Below are 23,113 nucleotides of genomic sequence, written 5' to 3' on the forward strand. Positions count from 1 at the left end.
TCCATCTGCCTCGGCGAATGTGGGCTGGTTCCCCTTATTCCACCTCAGCTACACTATGTCAATGATTGCTGCGCAAACAAGTTCTCCACATACGCGTACACCACCATTGCTCTACCACGCAAACATAGGGGTTACACTCGTCTGGTGTGTGACATTCCCTGGGGGGTCCACAGGGGGCCGAACCACACAATAACCCTGGGTTCGGTGTGGCACAGGGGCAATGGTTGGTCTAATTAACTTAATACATGTATAGGCTCTTGGGCTGCCTTGTGTTACAATGGCTGCTATGTCAAGTTTTTTTCTTATAGCAAACAGTAAATTCCAAAGTGGAGGCAATTCTCCATCTCAACACATTATAAGAATGTGAGATGGCAACTTACACTGTTAGTGGTTAATTCACTGTTGGTGCAGAATATTTTTGGGTTAGATGCCTTTTCTGTTTTTGAATTGCAAATCATTGACAGACTCCATTTGGTGCCCCAATTGGCCACCTGTCAAGATATGGGCTCTTTACAATGGTCATAAAACCAGCTTTTTGAGAATACCTTGCATCTAGCAAAAAATTTCAAGGCCCTTATCTCCTTTAAGTTGTCAGCAGTACCTAAATTTTGTCACTCCCACCCCATTCCCTTCACCGTGTGTGAGAAGTTCAAGATCTAGTTGCATTATAGGCAGGAACTCAAGAGTTATCTCCCCTATTTCATCTAGTCAGTGAGCCACCCTTTTGGTTATGATCCAAAAGCCAAATGGTGCCATGTGGCTTTGCAACAATTTTAAATAGTCAACCCACGATTTATCAATTATTCATATCCCATTTTGTGACCGAAGGAACTATTAGCAATGCTGATATGGAGCCAGTATTTTTCCCACATCGACATACACAACTACCTGCAGTTACTCTTGGATGTTGCTTCTCAGCATTTCTTTGTGCTCTAAACCCCTCTTGGGCTTTATCAGTTTAATCGCTTGCCATCTGGAATTTTGTCTGCCCCAGGAATTTATCAAAAATATTTTCAGCATTTGATTAAGAACATTCTCTGTTGTGTCAACTACCTTGATGACATCTGGGTCATGGGATCAACACGAGAGGAGCATTTCCGAAATCTGCAGGTGGTTTTCCATTGCATCCTGCAGAATGACCTTCATTGCAAATTGCAAATATGTAATTCTTTTTCCCCAAAGGTGCATTATTTGGGACATGTGATTGGCAAAGGTGGCCTCATTCTACGGGCGAGCACATGAAGGCCACCATCACACTGCCAGCTCCCAAGAACCTGAAGGAGCTTCAGTCCTTTTTGGGCAAAATTTCCTATTATGTTAAGTTCATTCCCAACCTCTTAGCTGGCTTCCCCAAAAGGTCATCAAATTCACATGGCTGTGGACTGTCAACAGGCTTTTCAGTCCTTCAAGCAGTGTTTGTGCTCTGCTCCCTGTCCAGTTTCTTTTATACGAGGTAAACTATGAACTCTGTGTTCCAGTATGGCATAGGTGTGGTCTAGTCAAATTGGAACCCAGATGGCACCGAATAGCCCATCACTTAGGGATCAAAGACACTTTCAACGACACATCATAACTATTCAAAGGTGGAAAAGAGGGCACTGGCTATCATTTATGGCATTAAAAAGTATAATTGTTTTTCTGCAAGGAGCGCAGTTCCTACTCATCATTGACTACAAGCCACTGATTGCATTATTTGGCGCTCCTTATAAGCCACCAGATATGATTCCCTACCGACTGCATAGGTCGGCACTCTTTCTCAGTACTTATTGCTATGACATTTGTTACTGGTCCACCGCGATCAAGCTAATGCAGGTGCACTACCATGGCGACCAGTGGGACCCAATCTGGAGTTCTATTGAAAGGAGGCTCTCATTTTTGCATTGGACGATACCTTGCAGCAGACACTGCTGGATTTTCCTTTGACGGTGCAGGAGGCCATGGCTGCCACAGACGCCGACCCACATTTATGGAATGTCGTTTCAGCAGTCCAGACAAGGTGGCCTCGCTGTGCACCTTGAGGAGCGGGTTCAGTGTGGCATACGTTTTTCCTGCTATATGGCCAACTCAATATTGTTGAGAGAGAGGCCAAGTTGTCAAGTGGTTGTCCCCCTGGTGTTGTGTCCTTGCATACTCCAGCTACTGCATGTGTTGCAATGTGGTATACCTTGAATAAAGGTTTTGCCACTACACCACATCTACTGGGGCACATCAACTTTGTAGGACCTTTTTTGGGAAGCACGTTGTTGTTGGTAGCGGATGGGCTGCCCAAAATCAAGTGTTTTGCCAAATTGCCTTCCGTGACATTGACAGCAACTATGTGTGTGTTGTCACTAACTTTTCCTATTGAGGGTTCCCCCTGTACCCTCGTAACTAATAACAGTCAGCGACTTGTATCCCAGTTGCTGAATCTCACCCCAACTTCTAACTCAGAGGTGGGGCATTTTGTGTGCACATTCAAGATCCAAATGGAGAAGTCTGTACTGCCTTGTAGCGCGGCGATACACTGTCTAGTTTTCAACTGGGTGTCACCAGTTAATGGGTGCAGTTTGCTGCAATGTTGACAAGTGCCAGCCATGGGGCTTTTTTCATTTGTTGCACCACAAGCTGAGTGCCCCAGACTATCACAAACTGCTGCATTAACGTCAGAGGACTGCCATTTGGGCCTAGTCTTTTGGCCGGCAGCCAACTCTGATGGGCCACAAAAGTCAGCATTTGTTAGCTGTGAATGTCGGTTAGGAGCAGTTGATCTGTCATTCTGATAGTTGTGTTTGGGATCTGTTTGATACACGAGACCATTGTCTCCACACCAGCTGACACATAACTGCAGAATTCATGTTCTTTTGTCCAAATTAGCAAATGGGCTAGTGTATTCTGTTGAGTGTCTTAGGAGGGAACATCAGCTGTCTACCATTTTCTTAATTTTTAAGTTAAACATGTTTTTGAAATCAGTTGAGACTGAGTGCTTCAGTTGCTCTCTGGAATGTAGACCAGGACATCCTTAAGCCTATCAAACAGTTCAAGTTACAGATTTTATTGAAGGAATATTTACTACAAAAAAAGTATACATGGTAATAAAACTTAAAAAAAAAAAAAAATGTTGAGGCATACCACTAGGAAACATTTCAGTACTGCTTGTTGTGCCATATAAAGCATACACTGACATTTTCCAGTTTCAGCACGCTTACAAATAAACAGAATATTCATTAATCAACAGGTACCCTAGTTGTATGTACACAAATGAAACGATTCACAGATAAAAGATGATGATGATGATGATAATGATAATGATAATAATAATAATGATAATAATAATAATAATAATAATGGATGCCAAACAACGTAAATATGCCTAATGAGCTAAATTTGTGCGGAAAGTCATGTCACTGAACTTATTAGTGTATGTTCACACTAACAAATGTATAAGTCACCGATCAGCACGAGACAGGGACGGTACAGATGCATAGTGCGTAGGATACTGTTTCTCATTAAAGCATGTCAACAGTAAGAAATGATATTAGAAAGGCCCATATCTGTGCACTGTTTTAACAAAATATTTCTTCAATATCACCCTCTGTCAGATCATGAATGAAGCGTGTATCTATGTAATCTTCAGTTTAGAATATGGCACTGGATAGGCTACACTGGACCTGTCACACAACCATTTTACAGATTCGGACATGGGATGGTCGCAACACAAGAGTGCACACACCTCGCTAGGTAGATTCCAAACCTTGACACAGCAGTACTAAAAGTCACACTAAGAAGCATAACATTATTCTTCAACATGATAGTGCCAGCTGTTACACTGCACATCAAAAACTGATTATTTGATTAAGAAAAACACCAAATTAATGCTTCACCACTCATATTCACGTGATTTTTGAGTTTACAACTTCGTCGTATCTTCCATGATTGAAACTTACTGTACATGTTACAATCAATAATTTTTGTTTTAGTGACCCATATCCATGGTTTGTTCATATAAACATTTTTCACATAAGGAATTTTGTTTCACCTTTGATCACTTTTCAAAATTCAAAATGATAATGATACACAGGCAAATGCTAGTTTGGCTAACAGTAGTACATAATCTTTTGCTCCTCAGCTGATGTATATACTACAATATTACCCTCCATACTATTGAATAATCTTCCACATGAAAAAAGAACGGAATGGCAGTTCTTAAACAACAAACATTATCTTTATTTAAGAAAAATCTGATAGCAATGAAGAAACACATGTAACGGTGCCATCATGCCGAGTGTATCACTCACTGCCTAGCACCTTCTTTTGTCAGTCTCTCAGTGACAATGTCACTGGATGTCAGTATAAAGGGACATGCACTTAGCACACTACTCTCCTGATCATTAATGTACACATTTCCCAAACCAGAGCCACTATTTCCTCATCAAAGGCATTCTCAACTGCTCTCACTAAGCAGAGCACACACTATTCCATCCCCACTATCAAAAACTGATCCTTTGTACAAGTGTCACATTTTAAGATTTTTACAAAAAATTGTTAGGAGACACTATTACGATGTGACTTTATTATTGTTCTAAAATTTGGTATTTATTACTGTTAACATAATGAACCTGAGAAACTGGCCAAGAAATTCATTTACAGTGAGTGTTTAAAGAAACAGGGCCATCAAAAAATGCAATATTCTACATGGATTTGTTTTTGTGATTTTTTGTAAGGATATAACCCAACAACAATGCATCAAATAGCTTTCTTAAACATTAGGCATCAATCACTTTCAGAAAAGACTGTTTACAATTTGTTTCTAGAATTCTGTCACAGCCACAATTCCATTATTAATATATCTTGGGGACTGTTCATAAAAAATGAAACACAATATTGTGCAGAACATGATTAAAGAGGACAAGCATATAACTTACTGCTAGATAAAAGCATACTGAATGCTGCATTAACTATGAAAATGGTGTGTTCTCAATGAATTCCACACAATTTGACTGGAGCTCAAAAACAAGCTTGTATCAATTGGAGCGAGGAGATGTTAGAAAAATTCAGCTTAAGTAATGTGTAATCAAGAAGCGTCACCATAATGGTAGGCAAAATTTGGATAAATTCGTGTGATCTAGAAACTAAGCTGCACTCAACTGTTTGGGTGTTCCAATGTGAACCAAAACCAACAAAAGTGGTTACTTACAAAACACTTCCAAGAAAATCATTGCTTGTTTCTTTTATTATGCTGGACACCCTTTAGAGAACTGAAGAACAGTTAATGCCAATGGCATACAACAATTTGTTTACCAGAACTTGTTGACAAAATCAGGAAAACAATGGTGAAAAGTCACACTGGTCTTCACCATGATAATGCCAGCTATTACGCAACACTCAAAAATTATCTGACGAAGAATACCATTGAATTAAAGTTTCATTGTCCACGTTCATCTATTTATCACTTAGCAACTTGTCATCATCCACTAGGTCATGATGTGGCTGAAAGTGTGTATTGGGTAATCATGACAGATGATCACTGAAGACAATTGTGACAAAAAATAAAGAGAACAGCTGCAGAAGTCCCTGCAGAACTGAATGTCATACTCCTGAACACTGTTAGCACCAAAACAACATGTGGGGAGCTCCAGAAGCAGGGAACTGCAGGGTGAGCTGGAACTTCAAAACTACTCATCAGTGATGCAAATACCCTCAACAGGAAAATGTGGTGGTGAAACCATAAAAACTTTGACTATGGAAGAATGCCATTTGGTCTGATGAGCCTTGTTTCAAACTTCTGGGTGAGTTTACATCCCAAGAGTGAAACTTTTTTTTTGAAGGGGGGGGGGGGGGGGGGGGGGGGAGGGCAGCGGGTTGGTGGTGATTTGAGAGGCATATCATAGTATTCCATGTTCATTCTCCAATGGTTATGCTGCATTATAAGGTGACAGGGGCCTTCTTCAGGCAGCTCGCATTTTCCAGGACTGGTTTTATGACCACTGGAATGTACTGCTGCATCTCTCCCAGCCACCATTGTCACCATATCTCGCTGTTTTTGAGCCTTGGTGGTTTACTTTGGAGAGAGGGGTGCCCGATCACTATCTACATCCATAACTGTTAACCCAACTTTCCAGTATTCTACAGAAAGAATGTTACAAGAGTCCCTTGAAAACCTTACAGGACCTGTGTTTATCCATTCTGAGACGACTGGAAGCTGTTTTAAATACCAACATTTATATATAATGCTCTGCTTAAAAAATGACAATTCTGTGAAACACAGGAGGAAATAACATTAAATTATATCAACTTACAAACTTTTGTTGTATTTTAATGGGATTGCAATAAATGTTTTTATACATTTACGGATTCTGTATACATACATTTATGCTGCTTTTTAAGTAAAGGTAACATTCGAAGAAGAAAATCTTGTCCTTAAAAAATGATACTTGATTATGAGCCCTGGTCAATATTTTATTTGGTGATGAGAAATTAATGATTTACCAAGTGAGTTGCAAATGAGAAAGTCAGTCATTGTACACATTAGAATACTGAAGAAAATTGTTATCAGCTTTTAATTAGCTTTAGAACAAGATGAGGACATTCAGTTAAAAAGAGAGGAAAAAAAAAAGATCCAGTACGAAATGTCTAACAAATGAAATAAATCATATTAAACTGACTGTAACTGCTGTCATGAGAATAAATTACAGCAGAAAGACCTGTTGTGGAGATGTCACTACATCGAGGGACAAGCAAAATATCGATAATCAGACTGAATAGTGATTTCGATCTTTTATTTGTGTATTAGTTGCTGTTTGCATGTATGACCTGCACCCCAGAAGACATTGCTGTGCAGATTTCAGTGTTGCTCAGAAAGTTAGAGGTGGGACAGTGAACCAGCTTGGCTTAGAACTATGAGTGCAGGGAGTGGAGTGCTGAGCAGCCAGAAATTTTGTTGTGCAGCCAATCGTGGGAATGTATACTACATACATTGTATTTTCACGAACATCTAACATGTTTAAACTGCAGTTTGGCTGAATCCATTTGCAACTGGAACTAAACTGACATTAAAATTGGACGAATACTCAACAACAGCATACATGTCTGCAGGAGACACTAAAAGTGTAGATGGGGGCCAGAGGCATATTTGCACATTTTGTACAGCAACACTGTCAACGCTCACTGTGAGATATGATGGGAATGATTACGGGTGTGTCAGCAGATGGTTCTACAGAGCCAATGAGAGAACAGTGGGCAGATAATATGTTTGGAAGCAAGAGACATAGTAACATTCTCACGTCACTATGGAGGTGAAATCAGCTGTGTTAAAAAAAATAAAAAGGACAGCTCTGTCTCAGATCCGACAGTAACCATTTTTGTTTATTTTATTTTTCCTTGTATTATCAAAACATAGACAATTAATAAATGGTATACATTTAGAATACGTGTAATGTTAACTTCCTGGGGAGATCCCTTACATCAATAGAAGTTTGTAATCTTGATTAATCTGAATATGTTAAAAAATAAATCAAACAGGAAAATGAAACAGCAATGAATGATAAAAGTAAGTAAAAACTATAAACAAATGGACCAAATCTTATGTCTGAGAAAGGTAGTTAAGTATGAAAAACAGCCAATGAGGCAGTGAGGTAGTCATATTTCTTGTGGGGAATTCTTTCTCGCTACTATTTGAATTATTTTTCACACAACTTTACCTCTTTCCTGGACAAATAAGCATAGCACACAATTCTATAAATTCTGTAGACTATAGTGTATTGCAACTCAATGAGAAGATTAAAGTAAATATTACTACTAGTTGCCAATGAAAAGAATTTTTATGATCACATTTGGTTTCAAGCAGTTTTTGTCACTGGCTAGTAATCATTTAATGTCACGATATACACATAATGTCGGTCAAATACATCATCTCACATTTATCAACTTTGTACTTACTCTTTTCAAGAAAATCAGGTTAAGGCGAAAGCTGTTTTCAGTATAAAATCTCTGCCCACAGACCACACAAAATTTGTTCATTAACACTGTATGTAAAAGACTGTTATATGAATATATGCAATTAATTAACAGATCACTTTTCACAAAATCTTTAACAAAAGGACTTTTTCTCAGAGCTCTACTGGTAATCAGTCTTTTTCAAAACACTTGTCTGTTGCTCAATGCTCGCTCTATTCAGTAAGCAGTTATGTACCCTTACATAGCCATACTTTCAGTATACCATGGTGAATTGGTGATGATTGATTGGCTGTAACTGTACACGACTTAGCTATGATAATTTTTACCCTTATAGAGATATTAAGATTCTAGCTATGATTTACTTTCATTATCAAAACTTTGCTTAGGCTTTTGTTTTGAATCAACTGCTGATGAAAAGATAGCTCTCAAAACAAAATTCCTCATTGGTTGCATTATTTTGCAGCAAATGTAAAAAACATCCTCAAAAGCATATACGGAATAGCCCAATAAAATGCAGGAAGTTAGTAAAATTGTAAATGCAGTGTTATTTATTAGATACCTTGTTGTTGAAGTCTGTTTCGCTGCATTGAGTACTGCCATCTTCGACTTTTGAAACTTGTTGAGAAACACCTACTTCTGAATTAGGCGCAGGATTCTCATTATTTCGGGGACTGTTTGTGCATGTTTCATATGAGTAACGAGCTTCAGTTGCTGCAGCTTCCACAACAGTTGCCACTGGATTACCTGGTTGCATCTGTTAACAGAATGTCCAATTTCATTCAGTACACCATTCATACGCTTATAAGGTTCATACACACAAATCAAGAATACATTAAATAAAAAATTCCGTTGTAAAAATAACAACCTTGTGAAGATATGATGCAGACAGCTTGTTGTTAAACAATTATCAACTCCCAAAACAATTTAAGATATAAAAGTGTGTTCATAGGCTTTGTTGTTTTTCCTTTATTTAATCTTAGAGGGTACCTCCTAAACAACAATTTCACAATCTAACAACTGACCTACGGAAAATTCCCTCTGGAACTAGCATTACAGAACAGGCAGATGGGCATGAACACTTCGACGAATCACCAAGAAGCAGAAAAACCTGTGTGGAAAGAAAAGATGGAATCAATCCACCAATTCTTATTTAGATGTTAGAAGAAAGTTGCTTCCCAAAATCTAATGAATCTGCTATCACATGCAGGATGGGTAGCATCTGTTACCATCCCAGCATATTTCACACTTTTGCAGTTCATATTTCTCTGAACAAGTATTCAGCAGGATCAACTTTTAGGTACACTACTGGAATGACAAACACTGAGCAACAATGAAAATAGCCCATTCCTATCAATTCTAATGTGCTGATAGTGAATATCACAAAGCCAATTCAAAATTAGCTCTAGTTTCCATTTTACACTGTTTTATTATGGTGAGATAATTATATACAGATTTTTATGTTAAGTTTAAAATCAAATATTACAATGGTTTGTGAAAGTCATAATAACTAGTAACAATGGATTATATTATTGTCCCTGGTCTTACTTGTGTGCAACATTTTGTAGGCTCACAGATTCGAGAGCTTTTTAGAGACCATACTTTTGATGGAATCGTACAAGGTGATGAGAAGCATGCCTGGGAATGTTTTAAGACAGCCTGTTTACAGTCCTTAGGGAACAAACAAGCAATCAATTACAAGGAGATTGTAGATAACATGTTGTCATCTTACAAAAAACTCGGTAGCAGCATGTCACTGAAAATGCCTTTCTTACATAGTCATCCTGACTTCTTCTCCACAGATTGTGGTGCAGTAAGTGATGAACATGGGGTGCGATTTCATCACGATATTGCCACATTTGACAAGAGGTATGCCGGAAAGTGGAGCCCTACTACTACTACTACTACTACTACTACTGCTGCTGCTGCTGGACTGTCATAAGGGAAGTTCCCGAGTATGTGGATAAACGTCAAGCCAAGCGAAAACGGTCATCTTCTGAATTTATCTCTGAATAAAATATGCAATTGTATGTACTGTAAATATGGACATTTAACATTTGTAATCCATTATCTATATTTGCGACCAGTTAATTTGTATATTTTCTTTTGTGCTTTACATAGTACTGGTACAAAGTAGACTTACAAAGTATTTTCATTCATGTAACATTACCTTCATTTTTTCTTAATATTTTACTTTTATACTACCAGAATGTCACTGAAATTTATCAATGCATAACACTTAACATAAGTCAAGTAATTATTCACTTAAAATTTCTTACGCCGAATCTTGAAACATGAATGCATATTTAGAGAGTGAGTTATTTATACAAAAATGCAGATTACTTAAAAAAAAAAAAAAAAAAACTAGAGCTAAATATTTATGAAGATGATGATTTTGTATCATTTTCTACTGAAATAAACATAACTAACTCAAAACCATGCAATTTACACACTTTCACTTCAAATTTGTTGTCCAGTGTAATTATGATCATTTACTAATTTTACATCCTAGTACAGGATTAACATTTCAAGAGACTTATCACTGTTCAGCTGCAGCTGGAAATAAAATAACACCACTCAAAAATTTCTCATTTCAGTATTTAATTTATTAATAAAGAAAAATGAATACAGATCTGTCCTGTAGAAACAGTTCTGCTTCAGATTTTACGTACATTGAGCTGACAAAAGTAATGGGATACCACCTAATATCATGTCAGACCTCCTTTTGCCCAGCATAATGCAGTAACTCTGTATGGTAAGGACTCAACAAGTCGTTGGAAGCCCCTGCTGAAATATTGAGCCATGCTGCTTCTATAGCCGTCTATGACTGCAGAAATGTTGCTGGTGCAGGATTTTGTGCATGAACTGACCTCTTGATTATGTCCCATAAATGTTCAAAGGAATTGATGTCGGGCAATTAGGGTGGCCAAATCAGTTGCTCGAATTCAAACTCGGTCTCCAAACCCATCATCAACAACTGTGGCCCAGTCACATGGCACATTGCCATCCATAAACTTCCATCATTGTTTAGGAACATGAAGTTCAAGAATGGCTGCAAATAGTCTCCAAGTAGCTGACCATAACCATTTCCAGCCAATGATCGATTCAGTTGGACCAGAGATCCCAGTCCATTCTATGCAAACACAGTCCACACCATTATGGAACCCCCACCAATTTGCACAGTGTCTTGTTGACAACTTGGGCTCATGGCTTCTTGGGATCTGTGACACACTCAAACCCTACCATCAGCTCTTACCAACTGAAATTGGAACTCATCTGACCAGGCCACAGTTTTACAGTTATCTAGGGTCAAACCGATATGGTCATGACTTCAAAAAAGTGACTGGAGGCAATTTCATACTGTTAGCAAAGGCACTCGTGTTGGTCATCTGCCGCCATATTCTATTAATGCCAAATCTTACAGCACTGTTCTAGTGGTAGTTTTCCTCACATGTCCCACACTGATTTATGTGGTTATTTCATGCACTGTTGTTTATCTATTAACACTGACAACTCTACACACACACACACACACACACACACACACACACACACACTGCTGCTCTCCGTTGTTAAGTGAAGGCCGTCAGCCACTGGATTGTCCACAGTGAGAGGTAATGCCTGAAATTTGGTATTCTCAGCATATTCTTGACACTGTGAATCTCAGAATATTGAATTTCCTAACGATTTCTGAAATGGAATGTCTCATGCATCTAGCTCGAACTACCACTCCGCATTCAAAGTCTGCTAAATCCCACTTTGCGACCATAATCACATCGAAAACCTTTTCACATCAGTCACCAGAGTGCAAATGACAGCTCTGCCAATGCACTGCCCTTTTGTACCTTGTGTATGAAATACTACTGCCATCTGTATATGTGCATATCACTATCCCATGACTTTTGTCATCTCAGTGTAATGTAAAAATGGAAACAATACCATAAATTATGAATTTGCGCTAAAGATACTCTAAAAGTTTTAGAGTGAGAGTAAGACATTTAAAGGTGTAGTAAAATATCCTACAAAATTTGTCCAGTAATACAGCAGAAATTCTCAAATTAACAAGTTGTAATTTGAGAGAGAGAACTACTTTGAGAACCATTAAAAGTTCAATGAGTTAGCAGATATGAGTGTTTCCAACCAGCAAATCAACAGTTATTATGTGAAGTAAAAATACAGAAGAAGTAGTAAGTTACTACAAAAGCTGCCATTTGAATTGTGCCATGTAGATTAGTATGATATTTTACTTTAGCACACTGTATGAGCATCTTGCTATAGCTGAACTCGGGAGATAAGGGTAGAACACACAAAACCTTGCAGATTATCACCATTTGGTGCAATGATTGGCTGCTAACATTCCAAAAATCAAATGCAGTAATACATTTAGGATTCACTTGGAAAATACTTAGAAAAATTCAATCATATTTGGAGAGCACTGCTTAAAATATTCGCATTGCCACATATTGTTACCACTTTGTTTATCTGACACTAAAATGTCACAGATATACTCAAGAGACTTCTGAGGCAGATGCTAAATCAAAGATGTTGTGGTTCAGAAGAAGACTTGCTCTTAACTTTTTGTTAACGCACCACCTGAGAAAACACAAAGAACAATTCAATTGCCGGCCGAAGTGGCCGTGCGGTTAAAGGCGCTGCAGTCTGGAACCGCAAGACCGCTACGGTCGCAGGTTCGAATCCTGCCTCGGGCATGGATGTTTGTGATGTCCTTAGGTTAGTTCGGTTTAACTAGTTCTAAGTTCTAGGGGACTAATGACCTCAGCAGTTGAGTCCCATAGTGCTCAGAGCCATTTACCTTTTAACAATTCAATTTTCTAAATACACATTACCAAGGCAGCAAAATTAAAGAAATTCAGACTCATATGGAGAAACCTGTGCAGCTGTTATTTCTGAACACCTATTGAGTATGGAATAAAACTAGTGGCTAATAATACTTGCACATTATCTGCCCTTTGTAACAATTCCTACAGTTGCTCCCTGAGGACAAGTGTATCTTAAGACAGACAAACATTGAAATTAGGTCAACAGCACAACTAAGACAATGCACCATGCAGTAAAACCTGTATGTATGCAAGATTTATGTATCTGATATGATTTTATTTGAAACATCTTTGTTCTTGCAGTATTTACTTTGTTAGTACTAGCGCAACTGCTTACAGTATGTTTAAAAATTTGGCTATTGTGATATCATTACAAAGTAAACAAAACATCAGTCTATGAAGTAGTACCACAGAAACTTTCCAAAGAAAACAATTTAAAACCCAACCATTAGATGGAAAAATTACATCATCAATCCTGCCCAATGCAGATTTTGTTATCATTATTGATTTTATGGAAAAAGGGTGACCAATAAATTTGACTTCTTACAGACACACACTTAAAGTTTTCAAATGGTACTCATGGAGATTTCAAAGTCACACATTTTCGCAACAAGACAATGTTAGAGCACACACTTAAAGTGCAGGCAAAAATGAATGAAGGAAGTTGTATCTCTGTACAGTACTATATTCACTATGCACATCAGACTTGTCATCCTCCAATTTCAATCTCTTTCCTAAATTAAACGAAGTTTCACACTATATAAACTTCAATGTTGTTCACGTAAGGACATTTGGAAGTTCGTGACTGGTAGAGTTTAAAACACCTTACACTACAATAGCTGCAATACAACAGCTCAACAATAAACTCCAATATCATCTTGACTACAGTCTTAGAAAGGATTAGCCATCAGTTGGAGGTGTGCATGGAGAGATGATAGACTATATCAGCAATGGCATACTGTTGATGGAGAAATGGACTAGACTGACGAGTTGCTCAACTGCTTCAAAAAAGCAGTTCCTACAGTGTCAAAAAAGGACAGTGGTATGCACAAGAATGGATACTAACACTTAAGTATAAATTTTGAATAGTATACAGCAATAACAAGGATAAGAACTGAGAAAACGCGTACAACACAGGCATGTTATTTAAGCTGCCTTACTGACCTTGGGCTATGACACTCTTCATAACACTCACTTCATATTCTGCAATAACTGGATATAAGAAGATGTGCTGTGAATCTCTCTTTACCAGGTTAACTAGCTGTCTTAATTGGATGTTTGATGCTGTTAGATAGATGCTAGCAGAGGTTGTTAACATTGTGGGAATTTGCCCAACTTCATTGCATTGCTTCTCACCAAATCGGAACTAATTTAGTGACAAGACCATAAGAAACAAGATTGCTAGTTGCCTATAGAACCCTTAAAGATCATGCATAATTTTTTAAGCTACTGACCATTGGAGGGCTGGAACTGACAAGGCAAGGGAATGAGTTGATGACTGGGCAACATTTGAGCCTCCAAAGTCACAAGAAAATGTGATGACAAAACATATGCAATAAACTGGGGGAAAAAAAAGCAAGCATGTTTCTAATACTCTTTTAAGAATACAGGAATAGAATTTGTTGGCAACCTACAGAAATTCTGTCTCAGTTATCAAATCATTTACTTCTGCTTCACTCTGGAGTAAAGGAGGCATATGCTCTCACTTTAGTTGTTTCTCTGGATGATTGTTTAATCCCCCCCCCCCCCCCCCCCCCACACACACACACACACACATACACGCGCACATTGTGGCACGATCCTACAGATATGACCAACACCAGTTAATTGATATTTTAGCAACATACAAACATGGACATCTTTTCTTGCCATATGACTTTCTCTTCAGGATCATGCAATTCAGTGTTCCGTGCTGCATCTGCTATTAGTTATCAACCTATGCATTTAATCTTCAAAATTCTCCTTCAGTACTACATTTAAAAACTTCTATTCTCTTGTTGTGTGAAGTGTATATTGGCCACCTCTTACTTCTATACAAGGCTACACTTCAGACAACCACCTTAGATAATACCTGTAATGTGTGACTTCTATAAAATAGGATCACAAAAGGTGATACACATATCTAAAAATTGTAATAAAATTATTATGGTGGAAATGGAGAGCAAATGTTTGCCAGTGTAGATATGGTCACAGCTATGAGATAAGCGGGGGTGGCACTACTAGCACCAATGCTGAGAAGTACATCATCCCACACTCTCCCCATCAACATCACACACAAAGTTAAAACATGGTGTATATACACTGTGTAAGATACTACATATACAGATTTGTAGGGCTATTAAAGCAGGTAGAAAGAAACACTTTTGTTATGTGACACAACTGTCACAGGTACACCGTTTCCCTACTAGGCATCAATGAAGGGTTTGATGCTGGCCTTTCCTTAGGCCAACATTCACAGCTGTTTAGGCCAATTCATATGCAACACACTGACCCTGGAATGTGATTTGCAACACAGTTACATCTTACTGCTAGGAAGGGTTAGCTTCTATTATTGTTACTAGTGTCCACTTCCCTGGATAAACAATTAGACTAACACTGTTTATGTTAAATTGCATCTACATGAAAGTTTATACTGCTGTTTATATGTTTTTGATGGCTGACTGCACATTAACTGAGTCAGCTGACCTGCATTTCATTCATGGGGAGGCACGATGTTGCAGTCGTGCAGCAAAGCGCCTGTATGTAGAACAATTTCCAGAAAGGATGTTACCAAATCGTGTCATTTCAGAGACCTGATAATCATCTTTGTAAGACAGGGTCCCTTAGACTACACCAAAAGGGTAACTGATAGACTTCATAGTGTGGGAACTGTTCAGCTTGAGGACAATGTCAGCACTTGCACATCAAGGAACTAAACACCTTTAACATCAATGTGTGGAATGCCCCCATGAGATACGAATATAGCCATTCAGGATCAGAAGGTACAATACCTATCAGCTGACAACTTTCAACAATGTATGGAATTATGCCAATCATTAGCATGCAGATGCCAGTTGTTTATTAACATAAACATCCCTGACTTCCAAACGTGTGTTTTGTTTACTGACAAGGCTGCCTTCAAGATGGGAGGAATACTCGACAGCCACAATAGTCATACCTGAGTGTTGGAAAATCATATAGTAACTTTTATGTTCCACCACGACCACAGATTTACCATAAATGTGTGGCTAGTACTGTTCACGACCACTTCATTGGACCGTATCTTCTGCCTAACACGCTTGGTAGAAGAAATTACGATATCTTTCTCCATGAAGTAATACCGGAAACGTCTGGCTAGCACTCTAGCAGCAATTAAGAGTTCCAGAATGATGAGGACCCACCAAACTTTGCTGTTGATGTCAGAGAACATTTAAACAATGTTTTCTCCAATTTTTCGTGCTATACCATCAATCTTCCCAAAAGTGATCAGCAACCCTTGAGGCACCTTGGGTATGCGTGCAGCCTACATGCTTCCTACAGGCCTCAGCATCACAGACTTGCCCTGCCGCAGTAATGGACGGACACCAGGTGGCAGTATCAGGGCTAGCAGAGGCCACCATATTCAAGGGATCTATTTGTGCCCACCACACAGATGACCAGAAAATAGTGCCACGAGTATTCTGCTGCCGGCCTCTGTAAAGGTTGGTGCCAGAGCTACACAGTCACTTCTTCCAGCTTCGAGAGATTCTCCTAGCCTCCTGGTGGGCGCTATTCACCCCATCACATTTAGGACACTCTCAAAGTCCATCATAGAGACCAACGCAACTATATTCAGCATTTATCATTATTTCCCTTGGTGCAATTGGATTGTATCCAGGACAGACTTTTCTGTTCCTAGGCTGATGTTATTCAGGACAGCTTCATCGGACTTGTCTATGAAGATCCCAATTGTGTTACTTTGTCAGACTGTGGAATCACCATACAGTAAATTCTTCATACCTGTGAGACACTGTAATTGTGATTTTGTTATTACCATCTAAGCAGACGTTTTCTTTCCATGGTCAATAAACTTTTGTAAACTCTGATCACTCTTTTCCCTGTGTCGACTTGAGCAACACATCAGTTTAACTCTGAGGGGTGAGCCAGCATGGTGGCCACCACATTCTCCCCACCTTAATCATGTCAACTTCGTTTTGTTTGGGAGAGATGAAATGTTTGGTTTACAAGACACTGATAAGACGCTATAGGAGAACTGATTGTCTGTTCTGCCACTATCACAAAACACCTGGTTGTTTAAGCATGTTAGAAAATCGTTAGCACACAAATGTCAGATGTGCAGCTGTATATTAACGCAAACAGATGTAATTTTCAATATCTCTAAAAGAATATTCATCACATGACAGTTTGGACACCATTCTGAACATCAGTAGCATCAAACACTTTATGGATTCCTACTGAGGAAACAAGAGCATTTGTGACTTTTTTGTCATATAAAACCAGTGTTTCCTTTTATCACCTCTAAACACACTAAAATTTGGTACAAGATTATTCTTTTATGCCCTGAAGTTGTCATATATGTTGTTTCATGAGAGTACCATAGCCGGAGGCCCCCTGAAGAGAGAATTGTAGTAAAAGGCACTCCCTGCATGCCCGCCTCCTGCATCAACATGGAATGGGATGGCACTGCATTTTGTTATAGTGCCTATTTCCCATAAAAAATGTAACATGCAGATGGCAGCTGCCACATTGTTGCCCAGTGTCTGAGGCAACGATGTATCAAGCTTCAACCCATGTCACAGATCAGCTAGAGAAACACACTTCACACAGGCATAGGACACCATCAGGGATGTTACACAGGTACACTGGAGAGGGTCCACTTGTCGCAGGATAAATTCTTGTGCAAGTCAGGTGTGATTAATGTGCAAGCCACATAAGACAATGGCTTCTTTTCTAGAGGCTTGGAGTGAAACTTGTCATACCTTAGCAGTCTCTCTGATTGCTCACAATTTGTTGGGGCATATGATAGTTTGCTATTCCATTTCCCAGACATTCATCATACAATGTCACTGATGTGTCCTTACACAGGGCCTGGCATTTCCAGTTTTAATGTAGCCATTTTGGTTGCCTCCTCAGTCTGCCTACCTGTGTATTCATTGTTTGCTTTGTCCATGTGGATATAATTTCCAGCTTTGGGTACATTGTATAGTAGGTCATGGATACTGGAGACAACTATGTTGTGTGTGTAGTATTGTTCTGTTGCCTGCAGTTCACTCACGGAAGCACTGTGCATGAGATAGTTTTGGGTACAAAAAATTCTAAATGTGTTGTAGAGCTAATGATGTACCTGTCAGTTTTCCACTGAATATGCACTATACATTTGGTAATGTGTGTTGCTCATGGTGGTTGCCTGTGTAGACATAAAAAACACAATCACTGACTTTTGGGCCAAGCACACGACTCCATAATGTGGATAATCATGAAGCAGAAGTAAAATACATATTGATAAATGGTGGAATAGTGTTTTCTTTGGGATTGTGGAGCACGTCCACATGTGTTACTTGGTGGGGGACATATCATAGGGGAATCTGAGAAGTTGTTTTGTTTGTACAGCCAAGTGGGGGAACTAGGTTTCCCTGTACAGGTCCACAAGTTGCACATCGACACTCTGCCTACTTGGAGCTGATTCATGAGCAGCTGGATCCTTTGGTTTTGGAACAGAGTGGGATAACAAGGGAACAAGGGATTGCTGATGTTCGTCCCTCAAAGGTGGGACAGCTACTTCTGCAAGAAGACTGTCAAATAGACTTGCATGAGAGCTCCAGTTGAAAGCTCATACTTATAGCAGCCTTTTTGTTGTGCCTGTCTGCAATTCACTATCTCCTCTATATGATGAGCTGCACTCTATCTTTCACATACGTGTGTTGGACCGCTGCTGAAGTTGCCCGTCATTATTTTATGAAGTTTTAGTCTTCAGTTACTTATTTTAAAGTTTATTTGTGTTAGTATTTGCCGTAAAAGTAACTTATTAGTGGATTTTCATTATCTCAGTCTTTCTTCCAGTGTTATTGACTTGAATGGTCTGTTATTCATGAGTGTGCTTATGTCATTTGTCCGAGACTCACGCCTCGGTAGTGTGTTTACATTTTGCAGCGTGCAGTAGCAGCTGTAGTGGGTATAAATGTAAGTTATTTGTGCACTGTTATACAGTTATTAAATTTGATAGTTTTCAGCGGTGTTTCGTGCTGTTTGTGGCAAAATAACAATTTAATAAACTTTTGGAAATGTTCACTCGCTGTGTTTTTAGAGTTTTCTGTGCATTGAAGTCATTTAGTAAATCTCGTGCTTTAGTTTTCAGCTGATGTTTCTTATTGTTTCTAGTGAAATATTTCAGTAAAATTTTCATGTAGTGTTTCAACTTCGTTGAGGCCAGCCGGTGTGGCCGAGCGGTTCTAGGCGCTACAGTCTGGAACCGCGAGACCGCTACGGTCGCAGGTTCGAATCCTGCCTCGAGCATGGATGTGTGTGATGTCCTTAGGTTAGTTAGGTTTAAGTAGTTCTAAGTTCTAGGGGACTGATGACCTCAGAAGTTGAGTCCCATAGTGCTCAGAGCCATTTGAACCATTTTTTTAACTTCGTTGAATGTTCGAGTGGCCGCTTGAATTTTTGGTTTTAGCTAATAATTTTGTGAAGTTTTGTTGGTATTGGTAGCTGTGGTGTAGTAGTAGTATTAATACAAGTAGTTGCTTTCTTAGTAGACTTGCCAGGTTAGCCAAGAACACTAATGTGCTGCTTCCTGGACTTGGGTAGGCATGCAGGCTCCGGATCGAATCTGCCTGGCAGATTAACGATGAGGGCCGGTATGACGGCCAGCCTGGATGTGGTTTTTAGGCTGTTTTCCACATCCTGCTACGTGAATACTGGAATGGTCCCCACATTCCGCCTCAGTTATATGAATCGGAGACATCTGAACATGTTCACACTATTCCATAGACTACACTAGACGCAGACAGCTGAGGTACACAAATTCCGTCTTGGGGGATACAGGGTGGCAACAGGAAGAGCATCCGGCCACCCCTTAATATTAACATTGCCATTGCCAAATCTGAATCTAACAATGCAGACCCTACGAAACTGCAGGATAAAGGCGCAAGCAAAAGAAGAACAGATGCTCTCTTAGCAGACAGACATTTTCGAGACCACTATTGTTAATTCTTTAAATAGTTATACTGGTGTAACTGAGCTTAGGTAATGTAGACGTATAGTTTTTTCAGGAAATGAAAAATTTTACCATGGGTGAGAAGTGTGGGCTCTGTTGCAGGTTTGTGAGTATTGGATTACGGTGTGGGATTTGTTCAAAGTATTTTCATTGGGGGGAATGCAGTGGTGCAGTCAGTGGGCATTCTAGCGATATCCTCTCCTGGGAATGTAGAATCTATGGTAGAAATAAGTTGATAGAGGACCACGAGCATAAGATCTGTGCCCTGCAGGTGCAGTTACAATGCGCAAAGGAGGAACTAGATATGGTGAGGAGGCTGAAGGGTGGTGGGGAATGGGAACTGGCAGTTGGCAAGATGGCAGCTAGGAGGAGGGGGTATTCAGACAGTTATAATTTGCATATATGCAATAGATTTGACCAACTGCCAGAGTTGTAGCTGTAGATGTAGGGAACATGCAGCAGTCCTCAGCAGTTAGGAGGCTTAATTTAGTTGCAAAGTCAAACATAAAGAAGAAGGTTCTGCAGCTAGGTAGTTCGCACGGTAGAGGTGTGGGCCAGCAGTTGCAGGAAGTGTTGAGGAGTAGGTACCAGGTCACCAGCATTGTGAAGCATAGTGCAGGGTTGGCTCAGGTGACTGACAGCATGGGAAGGGAGTCATATAGAAATTTGACAAAGGAGGATCAGATAGTGATAGTAGGTGGAGCAGGGAACAGTCCTGATAGGGACGATGAATATGATGTAGGTGGTGACCTGGTAAAGATAACAACTCCAACTAGTGGCACTAATGTGCATTTTGTGCAACTGTTTCAGCATCTTTTTATGATCAGCCTCATCTTAATGTGGCTGTTAGGCACATTAACATGTGGCTGGAGAGGGCGCTGATGGCAGAGGGCATGGGTCACATTGTAGCGGTGCCAGTTGAGTCTATCAGTAGATCGGGTTTCACTAGACATGGTCTGCACCTCAATAGGTATGGGAAGGGGAGGCTGGCAAAGCTTATACATGACAGCATAGGGATCACTGATGGTAAAATTCCTGTAGTACTTGGCGTTAGAGCTGTACCTTTTTTAGATTGAAGTCAGCTGATAGGTACACCTGCATAAATGAAGTTCCCCTAATTAATGGCTCACGTTCAGAGGATGTCCTGTTTTCAAGCAGAGAAGGAATTAGCATATTTCATCAAAATATAAGAGGTATTAGAGATAAAGTTAGTGGACTGCTTACACATGTTGACTCTGAAATTATTGGTATGTCAGAGCACCACTTAAATAATTTGACAATTCAGAGACTTCCTTTACCAGGATACAGATTAGCAGGCTGTTTTTCAAGGAGTTCCTTGTGGGGGGGAGTGGCTATGTACGTAAAAAACAGTATTCCATTTGAGTCCATAGACCTATCCCGGCACTGCACTGAACAGATATTTGAATGTTGTGCAGCGGCAGTTGAATTTAATGAAATTAAACTTCTAATTGTTGTTGTTTATAGGTCCCTTAACTCTGACTTCAGAGCATTTCTGCTCAAGCTAGAGAGGGCTCTTGATTCACTTTGTAGGAAGTACCAGAAATTAGTTATATGTGGTGACTTCAACATAAATTTTGTGCATGATGGTGTAAGAAAAAGGATGTTGGTAGATCTCCTAAATTCATATGATCTGATGCAGACTGTGTTTTTTCCAACTAGGGTGCAGGGGAACAGTAGCACAGCCATAGACAATATTTTTATTCATTCTTCATTACTAAATGGGCATTCTCTTAGCAAAAGTGTGAATGGCCTTTCAGACCATGATGCACAAATTACAATATTAAAAGGCTTTTGTACTCAAACAAATGTCACATGTAATTACAAACTATGTACGAAAGTTAATCCAACAGCCACATAGAGTTTTTTAAACCTTGACAAGGAACAAGAGTGGTAGGATGTTTATAGTGCCAATAACATGGATGATAAATATAATGCTTCCCTTAACACATTTCTCATGCTCTTTGAGAGCTGCTTTCCATTAGAACGTTCTAAACGGGGTACTAGCAGCCTGGGTGGCAGACTAATAGGATAAGGATATCACGCAGAACAAAGTGGGAACTATGTCAAAATGTTAGAAGTAGTCACAATGAAGCTGCAATAGCCCATTACAAACAGTATTGTAAGGTGCTTAAAAATGTTATTAGGAAAGCAAGGAGTATGCGGAATGCAAATAGAATAGCTAATACACAGGATAAAATTAAAACTATATGGTCAGTTGTGAAGGAAGTATCTGGTCAGCAGCACAAGGTCGACGATACAAAGTCAGTTCACAGTAAAAATATTTCTGTTACTGATAAATCAGATATATGTACAGTATTTAACAATCATTTCCTGAGTATTGGTGCTGAATTAAATAAAAATTTAGCTTCTACAGGGAATCATATAACTCTCTTGGCAAATGCCTTTCAGAGACAGATGTCTGAAATAGTCCTCTATGATACAGACAAGGGGGAGATTGAGTCAATAATTAAATCACTGAAGACTAAGGACTCTCACGGTTATGATGGGGTGCCTAGCAGAATATTAAAGTAGTGCTGCACACGTTAGCCCTGTATTTAGCCATATTTGTAATTTTTCCTTTAGGAATGGTCAATTTCCTGAATGATTGAAGTACTCAGCAGTAAAACTGCTTTATAAAAAGGGAGAATGTAGACAATTTTAGACCTATTTCTATGCCATCAGTGTTTGCTAAAGTTATTGAAAAGGCATTATATGTAAGGATAATTGATCATTTTATATCACACAGTTTGCTATCAAATGTACAGTTTGGCTTTAGAATTCGTTTAACAACTGAAAATGCTATAGTCTCTTTTCTCTGTGAGGTACTGGATGGGTTAAACAAAAGGTTTTGAACGCTTGGCATATTTATTGATTTAACTAAGGCATTTGATTGTGCTGATCACAAAATATTGCTCCAGAAGTTGGATCATTACTGAATACGGGGAGTAGCTCACAACTGGTTCACCTCTTACTTTAGCAACAGACAGCAAAAGGTCATTATTCACAATATTGACAACGGCTGTGATGTGGGGTCTGAGTGGGGTACTGTCAAGTAGGGGGTGCTCCAGGGATCAGTGTTGGGGCCACTCCTGTTCCTTATTTATATAAATGATATGCCCTCTAGTATTAA

General features: G+C 39.2%; 1 protein-coding gene across 1 annotated transcript in view; it reads right to left on the reverse strand.

The window, feature by feature from the left end:
• LOC124555607 (zinc finger protein 85-like) overlaps positions 1–23,113 on the reverse strand; it is an 84,569-nt gene that overhangs the window by 30,182 nt on the left and 31,274 nt on the right. Inside the window, exon 4 of the mRNA XM_047129577.1 lies at positions 8,492–8,686. Coding sequence (XP_046985533.1) covers positions 8,492–8,686 — 195 coding nt within the window. The remainder of the gene's footprint in view (positions 1–8,491; positions 8,687–23,113) is intronic.

Source organism: Schistocerca americana, chromosome X (assembly GCF_021461395.2).
Source record: "Schistocerca americana isolate TAMUIC-IGC-003095 chromosome X, iqSchAmer2.1, whole genome shotgun sequence".
Lineage (NCBI taxonomy): Eukaryota > Metazoa > Arthropoda > Insecta > Orthoptera > Acrididae > Schistocerca > Schistocerca americana.